This window comes from Rana temporaria, chromosome 4, assembly GCF_905171775.1.
Source record: "Rana temporaria chromosome 4, aRanTem1.1, whole genome shotgun sequence".
Taxonomy (NCBI): domain Eukaryota; kingdom Metazoa; phylum Chordata; class Amphibia; order Anura; family Ranidae; genus Rana; species Rana temporaria.
In genome coordinates this window covers 244,177,142-244,201,267 of record NC_053492.1, presented here as the reverse complement: position 1 = coordinate 244,201,267, position 24,126 = coordinate 244,177,142, and the positions used below count along the sequence as shown (strand labels likewise).

Here is a 24,126-nt window from a genome sequence, read left to right as displayed (position 1 = left end):
CGTCCACTGGCGTCTACCCCTGAGAGAAGATCTTCTGTCGCAGGGTCCGATCTTCCATCCTGCTTTACAGTCGCTGGCTTTTATGGCGTGGCTGTTGCAAGCCAGGTGTTGAAGGACCGGGGCCTTAAAGGACCGGGGCCTATCGGACTCGGTGGTTTCTACCATGCTGCTTGCACGGAAGTGTACTTCTAGGAGAATTTACCATCGTACGTGGAAGGCCTACATCTCTGTGTGAGTAGATGAAGTGGCACCCCTGTACATACGTGATGTCCCGGGTTCTGCTGTTTCTACAGCGGGGAGTGGACCAGGCTCTCGCCTTGAGTACGGTCAAGAGCCAGATTTATGCTCTGGCTGTTTACTTTTTAGCGACCTTTGGCAGCGCACTCCTTGATACGCACGTTTGTGCAGGGGGTCCGGCATGTGGCCCCTCCTTTGCGCCCTCCACTGCCCCCATGGGATTTGAATTTAGTCCTTTCGGTGCTTCAACGAGCTCCCTTTGAGGACATTCGGAAGACCCCCTTGTTGACTCTGTCACAGAAGGTGGTTTTTCTGGTAGCGATTACCTCGATCAGACGTGTATCTGAACTGGCGGCCTTGTCCTGCAAGGCTCCCTTTTTAGTCATCCATAAGGATAAGGTGGTGCTGCGTCTGCAGCCTTTTCTCCCAAAGGTTGTTTCGGCCTTTCACATTAATGAGGACATTGTCCTTCCATCCTTATGTCCTCAGCCGAAGAACCCGAGGGAGGCCACTTTATATTCCCTGGATGTGGTTCGGGCCCTTCGAGTGTACTTGTCCGCGACGGCTCCGTTCCAGAAGTCGGACTCGCTGTTCGTTTCGGTGTCTGGTCCCAGAAAGGGTCTGGCAGTCTCGTCTGCCACCATTTCTAGATGGATCCGACCGGTTGTGCTTCAGGCCTATGCCCTGAAGGGGCGGGTGCCTCCCTTTCGGGTCACGGCGCATTCGACCAGGGCGATCGGGGCCTCTTGGGCTTTCCGCCATCAAGCCTCTGTACTACAGGTGTGTAAGGCAGCGACCTGGTCGTCGGTCCACACTTTTTCAAAGTTTTACAAGGTGGATGTGAGTGCATCTTCTGATGCCTCCTTCGGCCGCAGGGTGTTACAGGCGGCAGTTTAAGGTTGGAGTTCCTCCGTTGAGTAACTCCGGTTTTGTTTGGGGTGAAGTTTGGTTTGCCGTGTTTTTCCCACCCCTCTAATTTTTTTGACACTGCTTGGGGACGTTCCTACAGTCAAAGGCTACTGTGTCTGTCCATGAACGGAAGAGAAAATGGGATTTTTGTACTCGCCGTAAAATCCATTTCTCTGAGTTCATGGATGGACACAGCACCCACCCCTCCTTTGTTTGTACTGCTTGTTACGAACTGAGGCTGTTGGAACAGGGTGTGGGTTATACCCGGAGAACAATACCCCCTGGGAGGAGCTGCACTGAAGAAAAGTTGTTAACACTTTTAAGTGCTGTTTCTGCCTAAACCTCTCCTGGAGAAGCGGATATAACCCTACAGTCAAAGGATGCTGTGTCTGTCCATGAACTCGGAGAAATTGATTTTTCGGTGACTACAAAAATCCTTTTTTTTTTTTTTTTTTTACTTTCTGTTATAATAAATATCCCTAAATGTGGGGCTGCCGAAATTTTGGCGGAACTCCACTTTTTAAGTTGAAGACCGAAGTAAAAAAAAAAAGGGGAAAAGTCAATTGCATTGTGAGGCAAAATACATAGCCAAACAACTGGCTATCTAAGGGAAAGTAGAAGAAAGCAGACGTGGAAAACCGTGATATAGGCATAGACATTTTTTATGAAACGGTTAAATCTTTCTCCTTCTCTTTCCCTTTTTCCTCCTTTTTTTTCTTTCTCTTTCTTTCTCCTCCTTTTTTTTTTTTCTTTCTCCTCTGTTTTTCTTTCTTTTCTCTGTCTGTCTGTCTGTCTTTCTGTCTGTCTCTCTTTCTTTCTGTCTGTCTCTCTTTCTTTCGGTCGGTCTCTCTTTCGGTCGGTCTCTCTTTCGGTCGGTCGGTCTCTCTCTCTTTCTTTCGGTCGGTCGGTCGGTCTCTCTCTCTTTCTTTCGGTCGGTCTCTCTCTCTTTCTTTCGGTCGGTCTCTCTCTCTTTCTTTCGGTCGGTCTCTCTCTCTTTCTTTCGGTCGGTCTCTCTCTCTTTCTTTCGGTCGGTCTCTCTCTCTTTCTTTCTGTCGGTCTGTCTCTCTTTCTTTCTGTCGGTCTGTCTCTCTTTCTTTCTGTCGGTCTGTCTCTCTTTCTTTCTGTCGGTCTGTCTCTCTTTCTTTCTGTCGGTCTGTCTCTCTTTCTTTCTTTCTGTCGGTCTGTCTCTCTTTCTTTCTTTCTGTCGGTCTCTCTCTCTTTCTTTCTGTCGGTCTCTCTCTCTTTCTTTCTGTCGGTCTCTCTCTCTTTCTTTCTGTCGGTCTCTCTCTCTTTCTTTCTGTCGGTCTCTCTCTCTTTCTTTCTGTCGGTCTCTCTCTCTCTGTCTCCCCCCCCACCTTGCAATGCATAGATTGATGTGAAATGCTGATTGGCTGGGAGTTTATTTTTCTAGGTGATTTCAGCCTAAATGCATCGTTATTGTTGATTACAATCTAGTTTTTATAACTCCCAAGTATAATTAATCAAGAGTTTGTTGGTTATGTATATGAAGGAAAAAAACGAGATTCTGTACCCTAGGGAACACTAGCTCAGGCTGTAAAGAAAGGAGAGTGGATTTTGCTGGATGAAATAAACTTGGCAGCTGCGGAAACTCTAGAATGTTTGTGTGGTTTACTAGAAGGCTTATCCGGATCACTGGTTTTACTGGACAGAGGAGACACAGGTAATTGGATTCTTTAGAAAACTTTTTCGGCAATTAAAATATGCCAGTGTATAATTTAACATACGACAGTTTGTCAGAAGTGGGCAACCTGATTAATTAGAATGTATTACATGTCACATATCCTATAAAGCCACATTTTATTAACGCCTGTATTGGTTTTATAGTTTGAAGCCATCACCAACACCCAGTTTCAGTCTTGAGTTCAATGCTTGATACATGCAACAGTGAATTTATGGTTATGCTTTGCTTGTTAATCACACATTTAATTAAAGCAGTATTGTATGTCACTAAGCATATGCTGTGCACAGCTAAAATGTTTGCTTTTGGCTACAATAGCTTTAGGTGGAGAGAAACATGAACCATTTGTTTTGATTTTTTTGTGAAAATGTCCAAAGCTGCTGTGGATACAATTCCAAGCATATTGGTGTTTATCCCATTACCTGCAGGTGGCTGCTTTTGGTAAAAAAAATCTTCTGTTTAAGTGCCTCCCTCAGAGTTGTACTGAGTGGCTGTCTTTTGGGCGCAATGAAGGTTAACAGCAGCCACTGCTACTGAGAAGTTGTGCCTCTCACCGCCCACTTCTCTCTCTTCTATTCACAGAATGCATATTCCTATTTTACCATGGTACAACTAAATTGAATGGAGGAGGAAAAATCAAATGACCGGATCTCCACTACCCATTTACAGATCATGATGCATTGTAGAATAGTAATACCAGTTTGGTTAGGGCAGAAGGGGGTGGCAAAACGAGCGGTGCAACTTGTCTCCATATCAATAGTGGCTGCAAGTCTCACAGCTCCAGAAGATAGCCGCTAGAGCAGTAAAAGTGGTCAGGCGGCTCTATACCTGACTAGATCACTTACTAAAATTCCTTTTACATATAGCTCAAAACGAGGAGGAGGAAAAGAGTATTTAATCACTTGCCATCTGGGCCATTTATATATGGCCTATGGACAGCAAGTGTTTAAAGTACATAGTCTGTGCACAGGTTCACTTTTCAATGTGAAAACTTCAGAGAACAACTTTTAAGCAGATGCCATGATTATATAGGCCAACTATTGCCAATCAATTTTTCAGTTGTGTACCCATTTGTGCTTTTCTCCAATTTATACTCCTCTTATGGCCTTGGGATAACATCTCTTGCATGGTCCTGCACATGTCCCACTATCAGGCTGCAGTTGGACGGATAGTGTGTAGGCCTGCTTGATCCCTGCAACTTCCTAGAGCGCTGTTTGATTATACAGTAGCAACTCTGGAATATCATTTTACGGCTATGTAAGGTATTTAGCGGTAGCCTATTTTTAACCACTTAGACCGCCCACCGTCATAATACGTTGGCTGTTTGAAGAGGGATATCTCTATTATGGCAGCAACTAGCTACCATAACCCGGTATCCTCCTCAGTGGGCGGTCAGCTTTCAGATTAAAGTGGTCTCTGTGGCAAATTCGCAGCAAGATCACCTTTATCAGTGGCGGGAGAGGGCCCCCTTCCCGCTGCTCTCCGTTGCCCTCCACCGCTTACCTCCACCGATGGCAGCGGTGGAGGAAATGGAGTTCTCTCCCTGACTTGGTATGGAGCTGAGTGAGGGGAAGATGGCCCTACCCGTCTCCATACCATTGCAGGGCGGAAGCAACGTCAAAACTTCCGCCCATAGCCATTATAGACCTTTCTTTTTTTTTATTGCATTTTAGTGTAAATATGAGATCTGATGTCTTTTTGACCCCAGATGCTTTTGTTTCTATTACAATAGATGTTTACATTCCTTGAAATAGTAATAAAAGTGAAAGTTTTTATTTTCTTTAAAAGAACAGTGTAAAAATTAAAAGGTAAAATAAGATTTTTTTTTTCCTTAAGCGTGCCCCGTCCTGCTGAGCTTGCGTGCAGAGGCGAACGCATACGTGGGTAGCGCCCACATATGAAAATGGTGTTCGAACCACACATGAGGTATCACCGTGATAGTTTGAGTGAAAGCAATAATTCTGGCCCTAGAACTCCTCTAATTCAAAACGACAACCTATAAAACATTTTTTACCACTTCAGCCTCGGACCATTTGGCTGCCAAATGACCTGGCCACTTTTTGAGATTCGGCACCGCGTCGCTCTAACTGACAATAGTGCGGTCGTGCAACGTGGCTCCCAAACAAAATTGACGCCCCCCCCCCCCCCACACAAATAGAGCTTTCTTTTTTAGTATCGCCTCTGCGTTTTTTTTTTGTTTTTTTTTGCGCTATAAACAAAAATAGAGCAACGATTTTGAAAAAAAAAGGCGATATTTTTTTTTAACTTTTTGCTATAAATACCCCCCTAAACTATATATAAAAATGTTTTCTTGAGTTGCGGCCGATACGTATTCTTCTACATATTTTTGTTAAAAAAAATCGCAATAAGCGTATATTGATTGGTTTGCGCAAAAGTTATAGCATCTACAAAATAGGGGGTCGTTTTATGGCTTTATTAACATTTTTTTACTAGTTATCGCTGCAATTTTTATCGTGACTGCAACATTATGGCGGACACTTTTGATGTTATTTTGGGACCATTTACATTTAAACAGCGATCAGTGCTATAAAAATGCCTTGATTACTGTATAACTGACTGACAGGGAAGGGGTGAACCAGTAGGGGGCAGGGAAGGGGTTAAGTGTGTCCTAGGGAGTTATTGTAACTGTTGGTGGGCGTGGCTTACTGTGACACATCACGGGTCGCTGCTCTTGATGATGAGAGGGATCAGACGATCAGTGTTGTGTCACTGGGCAGAACCCCGTTCTGCCTTTCCGTGACCCGATTGCAGGACACAGGTGGACATAGAGTTCGCCCGCACAGTCACCGTGGCGGGTGCCCCCCCCCGCTAGGCGGCAGATTCAAAACAACGCATGTGTATATATACGTTGCTTTGCCTGCCCGGGGCCTTCTGCCGAAGTGAGCGAGGCAGTTGGCAAGCTGTTAAAGTTCGCCTATGAGATTTTTTAAGGGTAAAAGTTTGTCGCCATTCTACAAGTGGGCGCAACTTTGAAGCGTGACATGTTGGCCCAACTTTACTGTTGTCTTAAGACCGCTGCGCAAATACGGTGGGACAAAAAGTATTGCAACGACCGCCATTTTATTCTCTATGGTGTTAGAATTTCTTTTTATGTTTTGGGGGTTCTTGGTAATTTTCGAGCAAAAAAAAAAACCTCATCTTTTCTTTTGCATATACAGATCCCCTGATTCGTCACCCAGATTTTCGATTATTTGCTTGCATGAACCCTGCTACCGATGTGGGAAAAAGAAACCTACCACCTGGAATAAGAAATCGGTAAATTTTGAAAATGTTTATTACAGGGTTTGACAAATTTGCTTGGAATCTAGGAGCCAGCTAAAAAAGTTATAAGCCAAAAAACGCGCCCGTCCCGCCAAGCTCGCGCGCAGAAGCGAACACATTTGTGAGTAGCGCCTGCATATGTACACGGTATTCAAACCACACATGTGAGGTATCGCCGCCATCGTTGGAGTGAGAGCAATAATTCTAGCTCTAGACCTCCTCTGTAACTCAAAACATGCAACTTGTAGAATTTTTTAAACGTCGCCTATGGAGATTTTAAAGGGTAAAAGTTTGTTGGCATTCCACGAGCGGACGCAATTTTAAAGTGTGACATGTTGGGTATCAATTTACTCGGCGTAACATGATCTTTAGCAATATAAAAAAAAAATTGGGATAACTTTACTGTTGTCTTGTCTTATTTTTTTTAATTAAAAAAAATGTTTTTTCCCCCCAAAAAAAGTGCGCTTGTAAGACTGCTGCGCAAATATGGTGTGACAAAGTATTGCAACGACTGCCATTTTATTCTCTAGGCCACATGGGTCCTTAAACTACGGCCCTCCAGTTGTTCAGGAACTACAATTCCCATCATGCCTAGTCATGTCTGTGAATGTCAGTCTTGCAATGCCTCATGGGATGTGTAGTTCTGCAACAGCTGGAGGGCCGTAGTTTGAAGATCCCTGCTCTAGGGCATGGGTCTTCAAACTATGGCCCTCCAGTTGTTCAGGAACTAAAATTCCCATCATGTCTAGTCAAGTCTGTGAATGTCAGTCTTGCAATGCCTCATGGGATGTGTAGTTCCGCAACAGCTGGAGGGCCGTAGTTTGAGGATCCTTGCTCTAGGGTGTTAGAATAAAAAAAAAAACATAATGTTTGGGGGTTCTAATTAGAGGGAAGGAGATGGCAGTGAAAACAGTAAAAAAAAACAAAAAAAACACTAGAACTGCTTTTTTACTTGTAATGCCAATGGCCACCACCAGATGGCGCCAGGCCACAGAAGCAAGCTTGGGCCTTCACAAGGCTGCGGCCTAAATTATCGGCCGTTGCGGGCCTGTTGCGTTCGCGCGGTGGTGGGGGCGCATGGAGACACAGGGTTCTAGGCCGAAAAGCAGCGGCCTCGATTACCGGCGGGCGCCAGGTCACAACCGACCTGGCGCCCGGATTTTGTCGAGCCATGGTTTATTATATTTCTTAACACTCATGCTGCTGATATTAGGATTATAATTTGATTTGTAAGGCCCCTTTCACACGGGCGGACCGTTGATGACCGACGTTAGAGCTGTAAAAATGTCTGACGCTGGTAAAGGCAGCTTAACGCTGAATACAGTCGCGTTAAGCCTCGTCAAGCGTTTGTTTTGTTTTTGACGTGTCAAAATTAATGGTTTCATATGAGAACCCATTGATTTTAACAGATGATCTGACTTGTGGTCCTGCTTGTGCACTGAGGATCTTGAAGGGGAACCCTCACCAAAATTGAAAATAAAAACTGACATAGGGTACACCCCACCCAAGAGTCTGGTATGGATTTTAAGGGGAACCCCCACGCCATAAAATTGGCGTAGGGTTCCCACCAAAATCCATACTAGATCCGAGCATGCACCCCTACACATTCACCCCAAAACAGTGTCAAAAATAAAAACGGTACGCCGCTGGTTCTCCTCTCTCCGCTGTGTTCTTCCTCCAATGTTCACCCAACGCTCTCTCCCGCTGTAATGCTGGGTCCACTGTGTGCCATTACTTATATAGCCATTTTGTCAGGGCCACCTGGTGATGTCATTTGGTACCTCCACCCCCTTGTGACTCCACCGCCCCATCATGCCCCAGGTGGGGACGTCACAAGGGGACATGGCCTCCCAGTGACTTCACTATATAAATAGTCATTGATCTCTTGTCAAGAGTCCTTCCGCTTGACATATATGGTAAGCTCTCAAAAATTTGAAATGCAATCCCTTATTTGTATGTTTACTAGACTTATCCTTTAAAGAATGCTGAGATACTGCATATATCCTCAAATACCAGATCTGTTGTACTTTCCCAAAACACCTCTGTTCAACATTCTATGGTATATGTTGTGCCATTATAATGTGTCTTTACATTTCAGGTTTACTGAGCTTTATGTGGAAGAACTAGAAAATGAGAGTGATTTACAGATCCTCATTGTGGATTATTTGAAAGGACTAAATGTAAATAAGTCAGTTGTCCAAGGAATTATCAGGTAAATAAAGCATGTTTTGTTCACTCCTAACCAGCCATCATCCTGTAAAAAGATTTGTCTTGATAACATTTTTGAGCTCTAAGTAAAGGCTTTGACAGCATGCAAATGGTTATAGACAATTGGGATAGCTTTTTATTTATCTGTTATTGCTGGATGTATTGTATTTTGTGCATTTGAACAGTTTTGCATAATCTAGGTGATTTTATATTGTAGTGTTAATACAGCCTACATTGTTTTATATTGCAGCTTACAAATGCTAAGCTGTGATGGCTACATCAGTTTTCTTTGTTGGGGTTCATGTTCTCGCTTTATTTATTTTTTAATCTGGTGATCTTGCCATTAAGACTGTTTTTGAAAAGAACAAACTCTCTTGCAGATGTAGTAATTTTACAGGATTGATACCAACTATATACCACTGGCAGGGATGCTTACAATAATCGGTTTTAAAGTGGTTGTAAAGGAAACATTTTTTTCATAATAAGCATCCTTTACCTGCAGACATTCCTCTTTTCACTTCCTCATTTGTTCTATTGCTCTATTTCTTCTCTGTTCTGTTCACTTCCTGCTTGTCCGTTTGTTACTCACCACCGTGAAGGGAGGCTTTACTGTGGTGGTCAGTGACCTGCAAAAAAGTACTTTTTTTTTTTTTTTTGGGTCCTCAATATCTGTTATTAAAGATTGATCATCCCATTTTTTTTTTTTTTTGTTTCTACGTGAAACTCTTCATTGTAGCAAAACCAAACTGCAATGTTCGCCCCATCCTGAATCTCAAGCTACTTGAGTGTCTTCAAATGCAGACATTTTTTTTTTTTTTTTTTGGAATTGGTGCTTGCCTCCCTCCAGCAGTGACATTTTCTGACATCAGTGTATAAGGCATGTTATTGTCACATCCCAGTCTTGCCCCTCACCAAAGTTTCCTGAGGTTTGTGGTGGAAAACCCACTTTAAATTTGTGGCCCTACCATTTGACATGTTCACTGCTCTCAAAGGTTGAAATATTTAGGCCTGATGCTGGACATGGTCCAAGAGTGATCCTACCACAAAACAAACACCTTGCTCTTAGAACTCAAGTGGAGTTGCACACCGACAAACCCCTTGACTCAGCTTTGCATGAGTGTTCTGGGAAATATGTTAACCTCCTTTAAAGCCGTTCCTTTTGCCCAATTTAATTCTCTGCTCCTCCAACTTAATGTCTTGTTGACGTGGGACAGGTGGACACAGTCGCTGGGCTTCCTGATGCAGTTACACCCCAGAACAAGCCACTTTGGGTTGGTGGGCCTCTTCACGAATGCTAGATAAGATCAAAGACCACTGATCACTCACTGAGAACTGAGCGGAGAGCCAGTGCTCAGTCGCCGTGCTCTGCTCTGTTCATGCAGCGCTCACTGGAGCCCCAGGTTGTGTAAAGGGTGGGAGTGGCTGGCTCAGGCACTATGACCCACTGAGAGGCTGAGCCAGTTGCCGGTCAGGCATCTGGGCAGATCCCAAAATTGTTGGGATCTCTGCAGAGCCTGGACCAGCTCTGTGATGTCAGCCAGCAAAAGGGCTTTAGCCCACTGTTGGCTAAATCTGGAAAGCAGGAGTTCTGGGGATCACAGGAGTATTCTGAAGTATGGCTGAAAAAGCTTTGGCTGTACTTCTCCTTTACTATATCTAATATGAAACACGTTGTTTTGATGCATGTCATTCTTTTTTTGGTGGTAGCATGGGCTGTTCATGTTATGTTATAGTGCTGATTATTTCCTCTTCTCTTTTAAGCTTTTACTTGACCGTGCGAAAGAAGACAATTGTGGAGCTTGTGGATGGTACAGGCCACAGTCCTCATTATAGTTTACGAACTCTGTGCAGAGCTCTAAGATATGCAGCTTTAAATCCATGTATCAACATTCAGCGTTCTTTATATGAGGTAAACATACTATTTTTCTGCTATTACAAGTCTAATTCCAGTTGTGTAAATTTTAAATAAAAACAGTGTGCAATGATTTTCAAATCTCATAATCCCATATTATATTCACAATAGAAAACCATGTGAAATGTACAGTATCTCTCAAAAGTGAGTACGCTCCTCATGTCTTTGTAAATTCTTTATTATATCTTTTTTCATGTGACAACACTGAAGAAATTACACTTGTAAAGTAGTGAGTGTACAGCTTGTAAAACAGTGTAATTTTGCTGTCCCCTCAAAAAAACTTAACACACGGCCATTAATGCCTAAACCGCTGGAAACACTACTTAGTGAAAATGTCCAAATTGTGCCCAGTGTCAATATTTGTGTGGCCACCATTATTTTCCAGCACTGCCTTAACCCTCTTGTGCATGGAGTTCACCAGAACTTCACAGGTTGCCACTGGAGTCCCCTTCCACTCCTCCTTGAAGACATCATGGAGCTGGTGGATGTTGGAGACCTTGCGCTCATCCACGTACCGTTTGAGGATGCCCTACAGATGCTCAATAGGGTTTAGGTCTGGCGACATGCTTGGCCAGTCCATACACTCAGATTCTTTAGCAAGGCAGTAGTCATCTTTGAGGCGTGTTTGTAGTCGTTATCATGTTGGAATTCTGCCCTGCGGCCCAGTCTCCGAAGGGAGGGGGATCATGCTCTGCTTCAGTATGTCACAGTACATGTTGGCATTCATGGTTCCCTCAATGAACTGTAGCTCCCCAGTGTCAGCAGAACTAATGCAGCCCCGGACCATGACTCTCCCACCACCATGCTTGACTAGGCAAGAGACGCTTGTCTTTGTACTCCTCACCTGGTTGCAGCCACACACACTTGACACCATCTGAGCCAAATTTATCTTGGTACCATCAGGCCACGGGACATGGTTTCAGTAATATGTGTCTTAGTCAGCTTGTCTTCAGCAAACTGTTTGCAGGCTTTCTTGTGCATAATTTTTAGAAGCAGCTTCTTTCTGGGATGACAGCCATGCAGACCAATTTGATGTAGTGTGCAGCGTATGGTCTGAGTGCTGACCTCCCCACCCCTTCAATCTCTGCAGCAATGCTGGCAGCACTTGTGCGTCTAGTTTTCAAAGACATCCTCTGGATATGATGCTGAACATGTGCACTCAACTTCTTTGGTTGACTATGGCGTGGCCTGTTCTGAGTAGAACCTGTCCTTTTGGACCCCTGTATGGTGTTGACCACTGTGCTGCAGCTCAGTTTCAAGATTTTGACAATCTTCTTATAGCCTAGGTTATCTTTTATGTGTAGCAACAATTCTTTCTTTCAGATCCTCAAAGTTCTCTGCCATGAGGCGCCATGTTGAACTTCCAGTGACCAATATGAGAGTGATGACACCAAATTTAACACACCTGCTCCCCATTCACATGACCTTGTAACACTAAGTCGCATGACACCGGGGAGGAAAAATGGCTAATTGAGCCTAAATCGGACATTTCCACTTGAGGGGTGTACTCACTTTTGTTGCCAGCGGTTTAGACATTGCTGTGTTGAGTTATTTTGAGGGGACAGCAAATTTACACTGTTATACAAGTTGTACACTCACTACTTTACATTGTAGCAAAGTGTCATTTCTTCAGTGTTGTCGCATAAAAAGATATAATAAAATATTTTCAAAAATGTGAAGGTGTAATCTTGTGAGATACAGTATAACATGAGAAAATGTACCATTCTAAGAAAAAAGTAAGGTAAGGTTAAAATTGACAACCACATGTCTCAAAGTTGTGACAGGCCAACAAAAAGCTGTTCACAGCATGTTATGCATAGCTTTTGAATTGTCTGTACTGTGCTTGTCATGTTAAAAGAAGGGGTTAAAAAAAAAAAAAACATACTGTACATGCTTGTTTAGATGGCTGCAGCTGTCCAAACCTAAATCGTAGAGGTTAATAGAAGAACAGCCCCAGTATCGACTGCTGTGGGCTTCTGAATGCACACTGAACACAATAAATTGGTGGTTAGGTCTTTTCTTTTCAGTCCTATTTGAGTTTCCAAAATTGACCCCGAGGTCCCTTTCACATTTGTGCAACCAGAAAGTTGTGCGATTATTGCTGCGACATTAAGCAACGCCTGTGTAATGTTGAGGTCTATAGACCTCAAGTTGCATCAATGTCGGACCAAAGTAGTGCAGAGACTACTTTGAAGTCGCACAGATATGTATGGTACTCATTGAAAATCATGGGGTACGACTTGTTCAACTGTGGGACTGCAGTCGCATGACAAGTGTGAAAGGGGTCTAAAGAAGTATTTTGGTTTCGTATAAGTGGTGTGGGATCTTGGAATTATTCTTTGGACTTTGAGGTCCTTTTTTTAGGAGGTCTTTTTTTTCTTTTTTGGAGGTCCTTTTTTTTTCTTCCGTTCATGGACGGACACAGCAGCAATTGACCATGGGGTATTATATCCTTCCTTCCAGGAGAGACTAGGCAGAAAAAAACAGCACTTGAAGTGTTAAAAACACTTTTCAGTTCAGCTCCTCCCAGGCGTGGTCCTCCAGGTATAACCCACTCTCTGACTCGGCATCTCCAGTTTTTTTCTGCTTAGCGTCAGGAGTAGACATGGCCTTCTGGAGTCCATGCACTCTGGAATTTTTTTGCGTTTTTTTTCCCCCCCACTTTTTACTTTGTTTTGTTCCTGCATTTTTGAATCCTGAGATTCTACTATCAACTGCCGACTGGGTCTCAATCCTTGTACTCCCCCCATGCTCGGCCATCGAGCGTGTGCCGGCCCTTAGCTCAGCTCTGGGTCGTCCACGACATGCCCCGTTGCTCCAGGGGTGGCCGGGGAACTACATGTTCCAGGGCACACATATGACCGGTCTCTATGGCTTTGTCACAGTGTGTCTGGCCGGCAGCCATGCCGTTTAGTGGACGTTGGTACTGTCCGGAATGCCTCCAGCCGGTGGTCGCAGGACGGGTAAGTAGTGGCCCCTTGCCCTGGCAAGGTGGTATGGCTGGTGCTTTCCTGGGGAGGTCGAATGAGGGTCCGCCCTTCTTTCCTCTCTCCCTTCCTCTCTCCCTTCCTCTCCCTCCTTCCCCATGCTGGGTGGCGGCTATAAGGGGGGGGGGGGTCCGCCTGGGGCTCTGTCACTACAGGGGCTGTGCTGCTATTATTATTTATTTGTAGTGCCTTTCCCTTTTCACCATTAAAAGCTTACTTTTTTAAGATTCCTTGGTGTGCGGCTGTCCATACCCTGCCTTCAAGTTTTTGCCTCATGCATTGCAGGCACCCACCTGTTTCTGAGAGGACATTGATTGCTCAGGTGTGCTCACCTGGAGCAGCAGCGTCTCCCTTCTTTTTACTTTGTTGTACTGGAGTTGCTGTGTGTGCTGAGCTGTGTTTTCTGCTGTGTCAATGGTGGCCATACAGGTGTTTAAAGCAACATTTTGCAGCCCGCGAATTGCTTCCTGAGGGACGGCGCAGAGCAGTCAGCGCTTCAGCAGCACTACAGCCTGGCGGGGTGGTGAGTTACCTGGGGGTCCCCTGCTCTCTGGGAGGGTGACCTTTGGGTCTCTGCCTTGCAGTACTAGGGCTGCATAGCGGTGGGTCAACATGGAGTCTGAACAGAGGCTTCTACCCCAACCATGCCTGAGTTAACCCTTAGTGTCCCTGCGGTCTCTGTAGAGCCCATACGGCAGTCCCTTATGCGTTTATCGCCAGGATTGAAGTGACAAGCTGCCAGAGGGGAGGTAAAAACCCCCTCCCTACGCCTGCTTCTGGGGACGGCTCTAACACGGAACCGGGCCTTGCTGCTGGCTCTGGTTCTGTCATATCAGATGTTGCAGGCTTAGCCCACACGGTCAGTGAGGATGACTCTGCTTCAGGGTCAGCGCTTGATAAGGCGTTTTGTTGGAGCTTTTATCACTGCGGTGTGGGTTACTCAAAAACAGCGGAAACATCAGAGATGCCGGTCCCTTTTGGGTTCTGCACGCCGCCCCGCAAAAGTGTTTCCTTGTGTTCCTTACCTGGACAAAATATTATACAAGGAATGGGATCGACCGCAGAAAGTTTTTGATGTACCAAAATACTTTGCGGTCCGTTATCCTTTTGAGGAAGACTTTAAAAATAAAAAAATAAAAAACCTCCGTCAGCGGACCCCCCTGTGTCCAGACTGAACAAGTCTTCCACGTTACCTGTGGAAGGGGCTACCGCCTTTATGGACCCCGCATATAGGAGAGCTGAGGCTGTGGCCCGCTCCATGTTCACAGTAGTGGGGTCGGCAGTGAGACCAGTTTTGACTGGAGCTCTAGTGTCACAGACAATTACCGAGCGGGCAAAGTCCCTGCTGCAGGAGCTGGAGGCGCATAATGCTCCTGGGCTCCGTGTGGGCTTGGCTGACCAGTTGGTGCCGGGCCTGCAGTTTGTCTGTGAATTGGCCCTGGATTCGCTCCTCTTGCTCTCCAGGGCCTCCGCGGTGGTACTATGGCACCTTGTGTGGCTAAAGTGTTGGTCTGCGGACCAAACCTCTAAAAGGTCCTTAGGAGGACTAACCCCTGAAGGGTGTACGGCCTTTTGGGGCGTCCCTGGATGACATCATTATAGATGCTCCAGGGGGTACGAGCACTCTGCTCCCGCAATCTGGGAAGGGTAAGGAGCCTTGTCATAAGCAGGGTCCCTCCTTTACCTCCCCCAATCGTTTTTTTTCACCCCCAGGTGCAGCAGGAAAACGCTTTCCAGGGTGCTAAGGCGCCTCCTGTAGATGAAAAAGCGCACCTGGTACCGCAAGCCCAACAAGCCTGCTTCTGCATGTAGGTCTGCCCCCGCCAGACACTCGGGTGGGGGGCCGACTTTGCGGATGCGCGGCTCGGTGGAGATCCCTATTTCCGACCGCTGGGTTTGCGAGGTAATTTCCTCGGGGTACAAGACGGTTTCTCTCTTTTCCACTAAACAGAATTTTCCTTCCAGCCTCCGGTACGCCGGGTGGCCCTGTCAGGGGCTGGTCAGGGAAGTGATTATACCGGTTCCTTCAAGGGAACGGTTTCAGGGATTTTTACTCCAATCTGTTGTCCCCAAAAAAGGAGGGGGTCCGTCCAATCCTGGACCTCAAGGCCTTAACTCTTTTGTCAAAGTGCAAAGATTCAGGATGGAATTGTTCGCTCGGTAGTGGCGGCTCTCCATCAGGGGAACTTTATGGCGTCCTTGGGTACTCTGGACCCGTACCTGCATATTCCCATGCGCGCGAAACACCAGAGGTTTCTGCATTTTGCGGTCGAAGAGGACCATTTTCAGTTTGTGGCCCTCCCCTTCGGCCTGGCTTCGGCACCACAAGTTTTCACAATGGTGCTCGCTCCGATTCTGGCAGCGCGGAATCACTATTGTTTGATACCTGGACGACTTTCTCCTGAGAGCTTCTTTAAGCTCAGACTTAGAGGATGGGTTCATCACCTGCCAGCCCCTCCAAAAGATTTGGGTGGCTACTGAATGCCCAGGAGTCAATGTTGGTTTCGTCCTAGCGACTGGAATACCTGGGATTGGTCCTGGATTCCTCAGAAGCAAGTTTTTTCTCCTGACGGAAGAACTCCAGACACTGCAATCTGCGGTGCAGCGGTTTGCGACCCAGCAGTGGTCGTCGCTTCGCCTTTGCAAGAGAATTTTGGGTCCCTTGGTAGCCTCTTTCGAAGCGGTTCCGTATGCCCAATTCCACACCCGAGTGTTACAGAAAGATTCTGTCACGTTGGGACAAGCTCCCTTCGTCTCTGGATTACCAGATTTGGGTGAAGTCGCCTGGTCAGGTCCTCCCTAGTGTGGTGGTTAAGGTTGCCAACTCATCCCTTTAAAACAGAACACATTAATTACACAGGTTCTGTGGCTGATAAAGGAGGTAATTAAACTCACTTGGTGCCTTTATTTGCATTAAATTAGCCTCAGAACCTGTGTAATTAATATGTGTTCTGTTTTAAAGGGATGAGTTGGCAACCCTAGTGGTGGCTGACATCTCCGGTACTTTGGACCGGGAAATTTATTTTTGCCGTGCTATCGGACAGTGGTCACGACGGATGCCTGCCTCTCCGGCTGGGGGCGTTCTGGAGTGGCCAGTCAGCCCAGGGCGCTGGACTCAGGTGGAGTCCCGTCTGCCAGTCAATGTCCTGGAGCTCCGGGCTATCAGGCTGCGTCTCCCCAAGTGGTTTCTGGGTCTGCAGGACCGTTCGGTCCGGATCCAGTCTGACAACACTACGGCCGTGGCGTATGTCTACCATCAAGGGGGCACGCGGAGCTCGACCGCGGTGGTGGAGGTTGCACACATTCTCCGGTACGCTCCGGCGCTGTCGGCGGTGTACATTCCGGGGGTGCAGAGTTGGCAAGCCGACTACCTAAGTCGCTAAACACTGGACCAGGGAGAATGGTCTTTGCACCCGGAAGTGTTTTCAGAGTTGTGCCAAAAATGGGGCACGCCAGGCGTGGACCTTCGGGTGTCCCGTCTCAATCGGAAGGTGTCACCTTTCGTGGCCAGGTCAAGACCCTTGGGCAGACGCGTTGGTGGCACCGTGGGGTCATTATCGCCTAAATCTACGCTTTTCCTCCTCTGAAGCTTCTCCCTTACCTTTTGCGCAGAGTGGAAGCGGAGGGGATTCCAACAATCCTGGTCGCTCCGGATTGGCCGCTCCTTTCCTGGTACGCGGACCTGGTGCGTCTGGTGGCAGACGTCCCTTGGATTCTACCCCTGAGAGTAGATCTTCTGTCGCAGGGTCCGATTTTTCCTCGCCCTGCTTTAGTCGCTGGCTTTATCGGCATGGCTGTTGGGAACCAGGAGCTGGAGGTCCGTCGGACTCGGTGATCTCTACCATGCTACTTGCACGGAAGTCTACTTCACTTAGGATTGCCATCGTACGTGGAAGGCCTACATCTCTTCGTGTGCAGAGATGAAAGGACACCCCCACACATACATGCTGTCCCAGATGCTGCTGTTCCTACAGCGGGGAGTGGGTCAAGCTCTCGCCTTAAGTACGGTTATGGGTCAGATTTCAGCCTTGGCTGATTATTTTCAGCGACCGTTGGCAACACACTCCCTGGTGCGTACGTTTTTACAGGGGGTCAGGCTTGTGACCATCCTGTGTGTCCTCCACTGCCTCCGTGGGACTTGAATTCGTTCCTCTTGGTGCTTCAAAAGGGCTCCGTTTGAGGACATTCGGGAGATTCCTCTTTCTCTGTCCCAGAGGGTGGTCTTTCTTAGTAGCCATTCCTTCGGTCAGACAAGTTTTTGATCTAGTGGCCTTGTCTTGTAGGGCTCTTTTATAATGAGGACATTGTTTTACTATCCTTATGTCCTCAGCCGAAGAACTCGGAGGCCACGTTACTTCCCTTGGTCGTGGTGCGAGTCCTACGGACGTACTTGTCTGCTACGGCTCTGTTCCGGAGATCGGACTCGCTGTTCATGTCAGTGAATGGTCCTGAGAAAGGTCTGGCGGTCTCGTCTGCCTCCATTTTCAGGTGGGTCAGACAGGTCGTGCTCCAGGCCTATGCCCTAAAGGGGCGGGCGCCTCCCTTTCTGGTTACGGCGCATTCGACCAGGGCGGTTGATCCCTCTTGGGTTTTCCGCTATCAGGCGTCTGTTTTACAGGTGTGTAAGACAGCGATCTGGTCGTCAATCCACATCTTTTCAAGTTTTACAAGGTGGATGTGAGTGCATCTGCGGATGCCTCCTTTGGCCGCAAGGTTTTGCAGGCGGCTGTTTCAGGTTGAAGTTCCTCCATTGAGGAACTCTGGTTTGTTTGGGGTGAAGCTTAATTGCTGTGTGTTTTCCCCACCCCTCACATTTTTTGACACTGCTTGTGGACGTCCCTAAGGTCAATTGCTGCTGTGTCCGTCCATGAACGGAAGAGAAAATATGATTTTTGTACTCACCGTAAAATTTCTCTGAGTTCATGGACGCACACAGCACCCACCCCTCCTTTTGTTTGTACTGCTTGTTATGGACTGTAGCCGCGAAGTCATTGAGTGGGTTATACCTGGGGGACCACGCCCCCTGGGAGGAGCTGTACTGAAAAGTGTTTTTAACACTTGAAGTGCTGTTTTTTCTGCCTAGTCTCTCCTGGAAGGAAGGATATAATACCCTAAGGTCAATTGCTGCTCTGTCCGTCCATGAACTCCGAGAAATGGATTTTACGGTGAGTACAAAAATCCTATTTTTAGGAGGCCCTTTTTTTTAGATGAAGCGGAGTCTGCCCAGTGTTTGCTGCAATTTGCAAAAATGTTGACTGGATCTGTGTAAACAATGTTATTCTCCTTGGTTTGGAATATTCATATTACCGTATATACTCGCGTATAAGCCAAGGTACCTAATTTTACCACAAAAAATGGGAAAACGTATTGACTCGAGTATAAGCCGTGGGTGAGAATGCAGCAGCCACTTTAAGAGGAAAAGCGTGTCAATAGCCCATGTGCACGCCTCACTATGCCCATTGCAACCTCACCGTGCCAACCTCCCTGTGCCCATTGCATCATCACTGTGCCCATTGTCACTGTGCCCTGAAATTGAGAGGCTGCAGGCATACATTCAATGTTTAAAACTTGCGGTCTCCCCCTGGTCCTTTCTGTGATGGGCGTTTTTTTCAGCTGACACAGATCCGCCTATCACGGACGTTCTCTCATCCTCGGACTCAGTTTCCCAGCAGACACTGTGTTCCGCCAATCACGGACGTCCAAGGATGAAAAGGCGTCCGTGATTGGCGTAACAGTGTCTGCTGGGATGGGTGAGGATGAGAGAACGTTCGCGATGGGCGTTTCTCAGCAGACAGAGTTCCGCCTATCACGGCAGGGACAAGAGGAGACTGCAAATTTTAAACGATGGGACACCTGCAGCCTCTCAATATTTCGAGTATAAGCCGAGGGGGGCATTTTCAGCCCAAGAAAAAGGGGCTGAAAATCTCGGCTTATACTCTAGTATATAGTTGGAGGCATTTGATTTTAAAGTCTTTGCAATAGATTTTATTTGTTTAACTGAATTCTTCTTCTTCCTTTTTGTTTTTTGTTTTTTTTTAGGGATTTTGCCTCTCCTTCCTTACACAGCTTGACAGAGCATCTCATTCAACAGTCCAGGGCTTAATATGCCGTCATATTGTACAGTCTGGCAACATTAAAAGTCTTCTGAAGCAGGTACTGTAATTGTATAATGGAATCTTAATGTGGTATTAAACACGAGCAAACCTTTAATATATTGCAGCTTACTAATGCTTAGATGTGATGGCTGTATTAGTTTCCTTTTTTAGACTTTCTTCTATTTTCATCTGGTGATTAAGCCAGCAAGTTTGTTTTTCAAAAGCTCAAGCTCTCCAGCAGAATGTTGCAGTTTACATGGATGAGACAAACCACTTAAAGGATAAGTTCATCTTTGGGAAAATGTTACATGTTCCACCTGTTTTTTTAGGGTGAAACATGCAACATTTTCTCACTCCTTCAGCTGCTGCCTGCTCCACTGCATCGAGTGACGGCAACTGGGAATTTTTTTTACCCGCAAAAAGATGTACAGTCAGGTCCATAAATATTGGGACATAGACACAATTCTAATCTTTTTGGCTCTATACACCACCACAATGGATTTGGAATGAAACAAACAAGATGTGCTTTAACGGCAGACTTTCAGCTTTGTTTGAGGGTATTTACATGCAAATCAGGTGAACAGTGTAGGAATTACAACAGTTTGTATATGTGCCTCCCACTTTTTAAGGGACCAAAAGTAATGGGACAGATTAACAATCATAAATCAAACTTTCACTTTTTAATACTTGTTTCCAAATTCTTTGCAGTCAGTTACAGACTGAAGTCTGGAATGCATAGACATCACCAGACGCTGGGTTTCATCCCTGGTGATGCTCTGCCAGGCCTCTACTGCAACTGCCTTCAGTTCCTGCTTGTTCTTGGGGCATTTTCCCTTAATTTTTGTCTTCAGCAAGTGAAATGCATGCTCAATCGGATTCAGGTCAGATGATTGACTTGGCCATTGCATAACATTCCACTTATTTTCCTTAAACTCTTTGGTTGCTTTTGCAGTATGCTTCGGGTCATTGTCCATCTGCACTGTGAAGTGCCGTCCAATGAGTTCTGAAGCATTTGGCTGAATATGAGCAAATAATATTGTCCCAAACACTTCAGAATTCATCCTGCTGCTTTTGTCAGCAGTGACGTCAATAAATACAAGAGAACCAGTTCCATTGGCAGCCATACATGCCCACACCATGACACTACCACCACCATGCTTCTCTGATGAGGTGGTATGCTTTGGATCATAAGCAGTTCCTTTCCCTCTTCCATACTCTTCTCTTCCCATCACTCTGTTACAAGTTGATCTTGGTCTAATTTGTCCATAGCATGTTCCAGAACTGTGAAGGGTTTTTTAGATGTTGTTTGGCAAACTCTAATCTGGCCTTCCTGTTTTTGAGGCTCACCAATTGTTTACATCTTGTGGTGAACCCTCTGTATTCACTCTGGTGAAGTATTCTCTTGATTGTTGACTTTGACACACATCAACCTACCTCCTGGAGAGTCTTCTTGATCTGGCCAACTGTTGTGAAGGGTGTTTTCTTCACCAGGGAAAGAATTCTTCAGTCATCCACCAGTTTTCCGTGGTCTTCCGGGGTCTTTTGGTGTTGCTGAGCTCACCGGTGCGTTCTTTCTTTTTAAGGATGTTCCAAACAGTTGATTTGGCCACACCTAATGTTTTTGCTATGTCTCTGGGTTTGTTTTTTCAGCCTAATGATGGCTTGCTTCACTGATGGTGACAGCTTTTTGGGTCTCAAATTGAGTTGACAGCAACAGATTCCAAATGCAAATGGCACACTTGAAATGAACGCTGGACCTTTTATCTGATCCTTGTAAATGGGATAATGAGAGAATAACATGCACCTGGTCATGGAACAGCTGAGCAGCCAATCGTCCCATTACTTTTGGTCCCTTAAAGTGGGAGGCACATATACAAACTGTTGTAATTCCTACACCGTTCTCCTGATTTGGATGTAAATACCCTCAAATTAAAGCTGGAAGTCCGCAGTTAAAGCACATCTTGAAATTTCATTTCAAATCCATTGTGGTGGTGTATAGAGCCAAAAAGATTAGAATTGTGTCGATGTCCCAATATTTATGGACCTGACTGTATGTGCTTAATTTTTTTTTAAAGGTGAACTTATCTTTAAAAGTGGAAATTTAGTCAGAGAATTAAGTCCTGCTAGATCACTTTAGGCTGGCTCCTTTTACAGGTATAGCTATGAAAACATTAAAAATAAGTGCCCTTGCTAGTTAACCAGTTCCCGACCCCCGCATGTACATATACGTCCACAATATGGCACGTACAGGCACATGGGCGTACATGTACGTCCTTGCCTATTAGCGGGTGGGGGGTCCGATCGGGACCCCCCCCCCGCTACATGCGGAGGTCGGGTCCGCTCGGGGAGCGATCCGGGACCACGGCGCGGCTATTTGTTTATAGCCGCTCCGTCGCGATCGCTCCCCGGAGCTGAAGAACGGGGAGAGCCGTATGTAAACACGGCTTCCCCGTGCTTCACTGTGGCGGCGCATCGATCGCGTCATTCCCTTTATAGGGAAGACACGATCGATGACGTCATTCCTACAGCCACACCCCCCTACAGTTGTAAACACATACTAGGTGCACCCTAACTCCTACAGCGCCACCTGTGGTTAACTCCCAAACTGCAACTGTCATTTTCACAATAAAGAATGCAATTTAAATGCATTTTTTGCTGTGAAAATGACAATGGTCCCAAAAATGTGTCAAAATTGTCCGAAGTGTCCGCCATAATGTCGCAGTCACGAAAAAAATCGCTGATCACCGCCATTAGTAGTAAAAAAAAAAATTTAATAAAAATGCAATAAAACTATCCCCTATTTTGTAAACGCTATAAATTTTGCGCAAACCAATCGATAAACGCTTATTGCGATTTTTTTTTTACTAAAAATAGGTAGAAGAATACGTATCGGCCTAAACTGAGGAAAAAAAATGTTTTTATATATGTTTTTGGGGGATGTTTATTACAGCAAAAAGTAAAAAATATTGCATTTTTTTCAAAATTGTCGCTCTATTTTTGTTTATAGCGCAAAAACTAAAAACCGCAGATGTGATCAAATACCACCAAAAGAAAGCTCTATTTGTGGGGGGAAAAAGGACGCCAATTTTGTTTGGGAGCCACGTCGCACGACCGCGCAATTGTCTGTTAAAATGACGCAGTCCCGAACTGTAAAAACACCTTGGGTCTTTAGGCTGCATATTGGTCCGGGGCTTAACTGGTTAAAATCCAGTAATACACTGTGCCAGCCTTTTCTGGTTATGCTCCGTTACTCTCTATTTTTGGCATTGTGCCAAAAATCAGAACTACTAAAGGCAGATCTGCTAACAGCCTAAAGATTTTCTGCTGCTCATTTTACACACACTTATTTTTGTAACATAATTAGGGTGGCATGTATGTTCCTTGCTAAAGAACATTATTTGTATCTATTATGTGTAAAGTTCTGCATTAACACTGGCAGGGATGATTGAGTAAGTAAAGATAGTAAACTTGTGGGAATAAAACCATAAAATGTTCCTCATTCATGGTAGTATAATGTGCTAGTTTGCATTACATACTAGCACATTCTGAAAGACTTTCTCAAAACGGAGCCCTCCATTGGCGTGCTGTCACCACTGACAAGGGCTTCAATTTTCACCGGGTCTTGCTTATGGGTTTGTGGGTTCTGGCTATTTGGCTGAGCGATGGTGCATGTATGAGTTTATGGCATGGAGCGCTGAAGGAATGGCACAAGTATGCTGTTCAGAGAGCATGTGCCAGTGATGTCACCGGCTGTCAGGCAAGGGAATATCTCCTAAACAGTGCATGGTTAAGCGGTTCATTTCACCTACAGGTAAGCTTTAAAATGAACAACTTTTGTTCATGCAAAACCTTTATCCCTAAAGGGGGAAAAACAGTTTGCTGTAACTGATTATGAAGTGTGAGCTAAAATTATGGCTTCAGTTTGAGAATATTTAAAGCAGAGTTCCACCAAAAAACAATTGTCAGCCGCTACAAATACTTCAGCTGCTGACTTTTAAAATAGTGACACTTGCCTGTCCAGGGCGCCCGCGATGTCCTCACACGAAGCCGACCTGTTTGTCGGCTTCCGGGTGGAGGCACCGCCATCTTCAGTAAGGAAATTGAGAAGTGAAGCCTTGCGGCTTCACAGCCTGGTTCCCTACTGCGCATTCGCGAGTCGCGCTGCGCGTTCTGAGTGATCCCTGCTTTCTTCTGGGACCTATGTCTCCCAGAAGGCCGCAGCAGAGGAGGGGATGGACATGGCATAGATCGCTGCAGATTCAGCCCCCCCCCCCGAAAGGTGCCAAATGTGACGCTAGAGGGGGGGGTGGGGAATCCAGAAGTTCCATTTTTGTGTGGAACTCCGCTTTGTCTTCTAATACAGTGGTCATCAACCCTGTCCTGCAGGGCCCACTAACAGGCCAGGTTTTATGTATTACCTTGGGGAGATGCAGTCTAGAATACTGCAATCACTGAGGAGCAAATGATATCGCCTGTGATGTATTTCAGTTATCTTGCAAACCTGGCCTGTTAGTGGGCCCTGCAGGACAGGGTTGATGACCACTGTTCTAATACATTTACTGCTACCCGTCCCACAAACTGACAATGCTGCTGTTGGCTGTGCCTCGTGTGCTCATTCATTCAGAGTTGCGTCTCACTAATACTGGAGGGATGTTGCTGGCCAGATCACCAGGTGAAAACAGAGGGGGGGGGGGGGGGGGGAGCCAAATAAAAATGATGCAGCCATCAATCATATCTATTGATTAGATGCAACATATAATACCTTTTTGGGTTTACCACCACTTTAAAGCTTCAAGG

The 24,126-nt window shown here is 45.9% G+C and overlaps 1 protein-coding gene across 1 annotated transcript in view; it reads left to right on the top strand.

Annotated features, from left to right (window-relative positions):
• The window catches only part of MDN1 (midasin AAA ATPase 1), a 354,267-nt gene that overhangs the window by 97,820 nt on the left and 232,321 nt on the right, over positions 1–24,126 (top strand). The window contains 5 exon segments of the mRNA XM_040347762.1: positions 2,683–2,827; positions 6,025–6,121; positions 8,226–8,339; positions 10,097–10,244; positions 19,274–19,387. Coding sequence (XP_040203696.1) covers positions 2,683–2,827; positions 6,025–6,121; positions 8,226–8,339; positions 10,097–10,244; positions 19,274–19,387 — 618 coding nt within the window.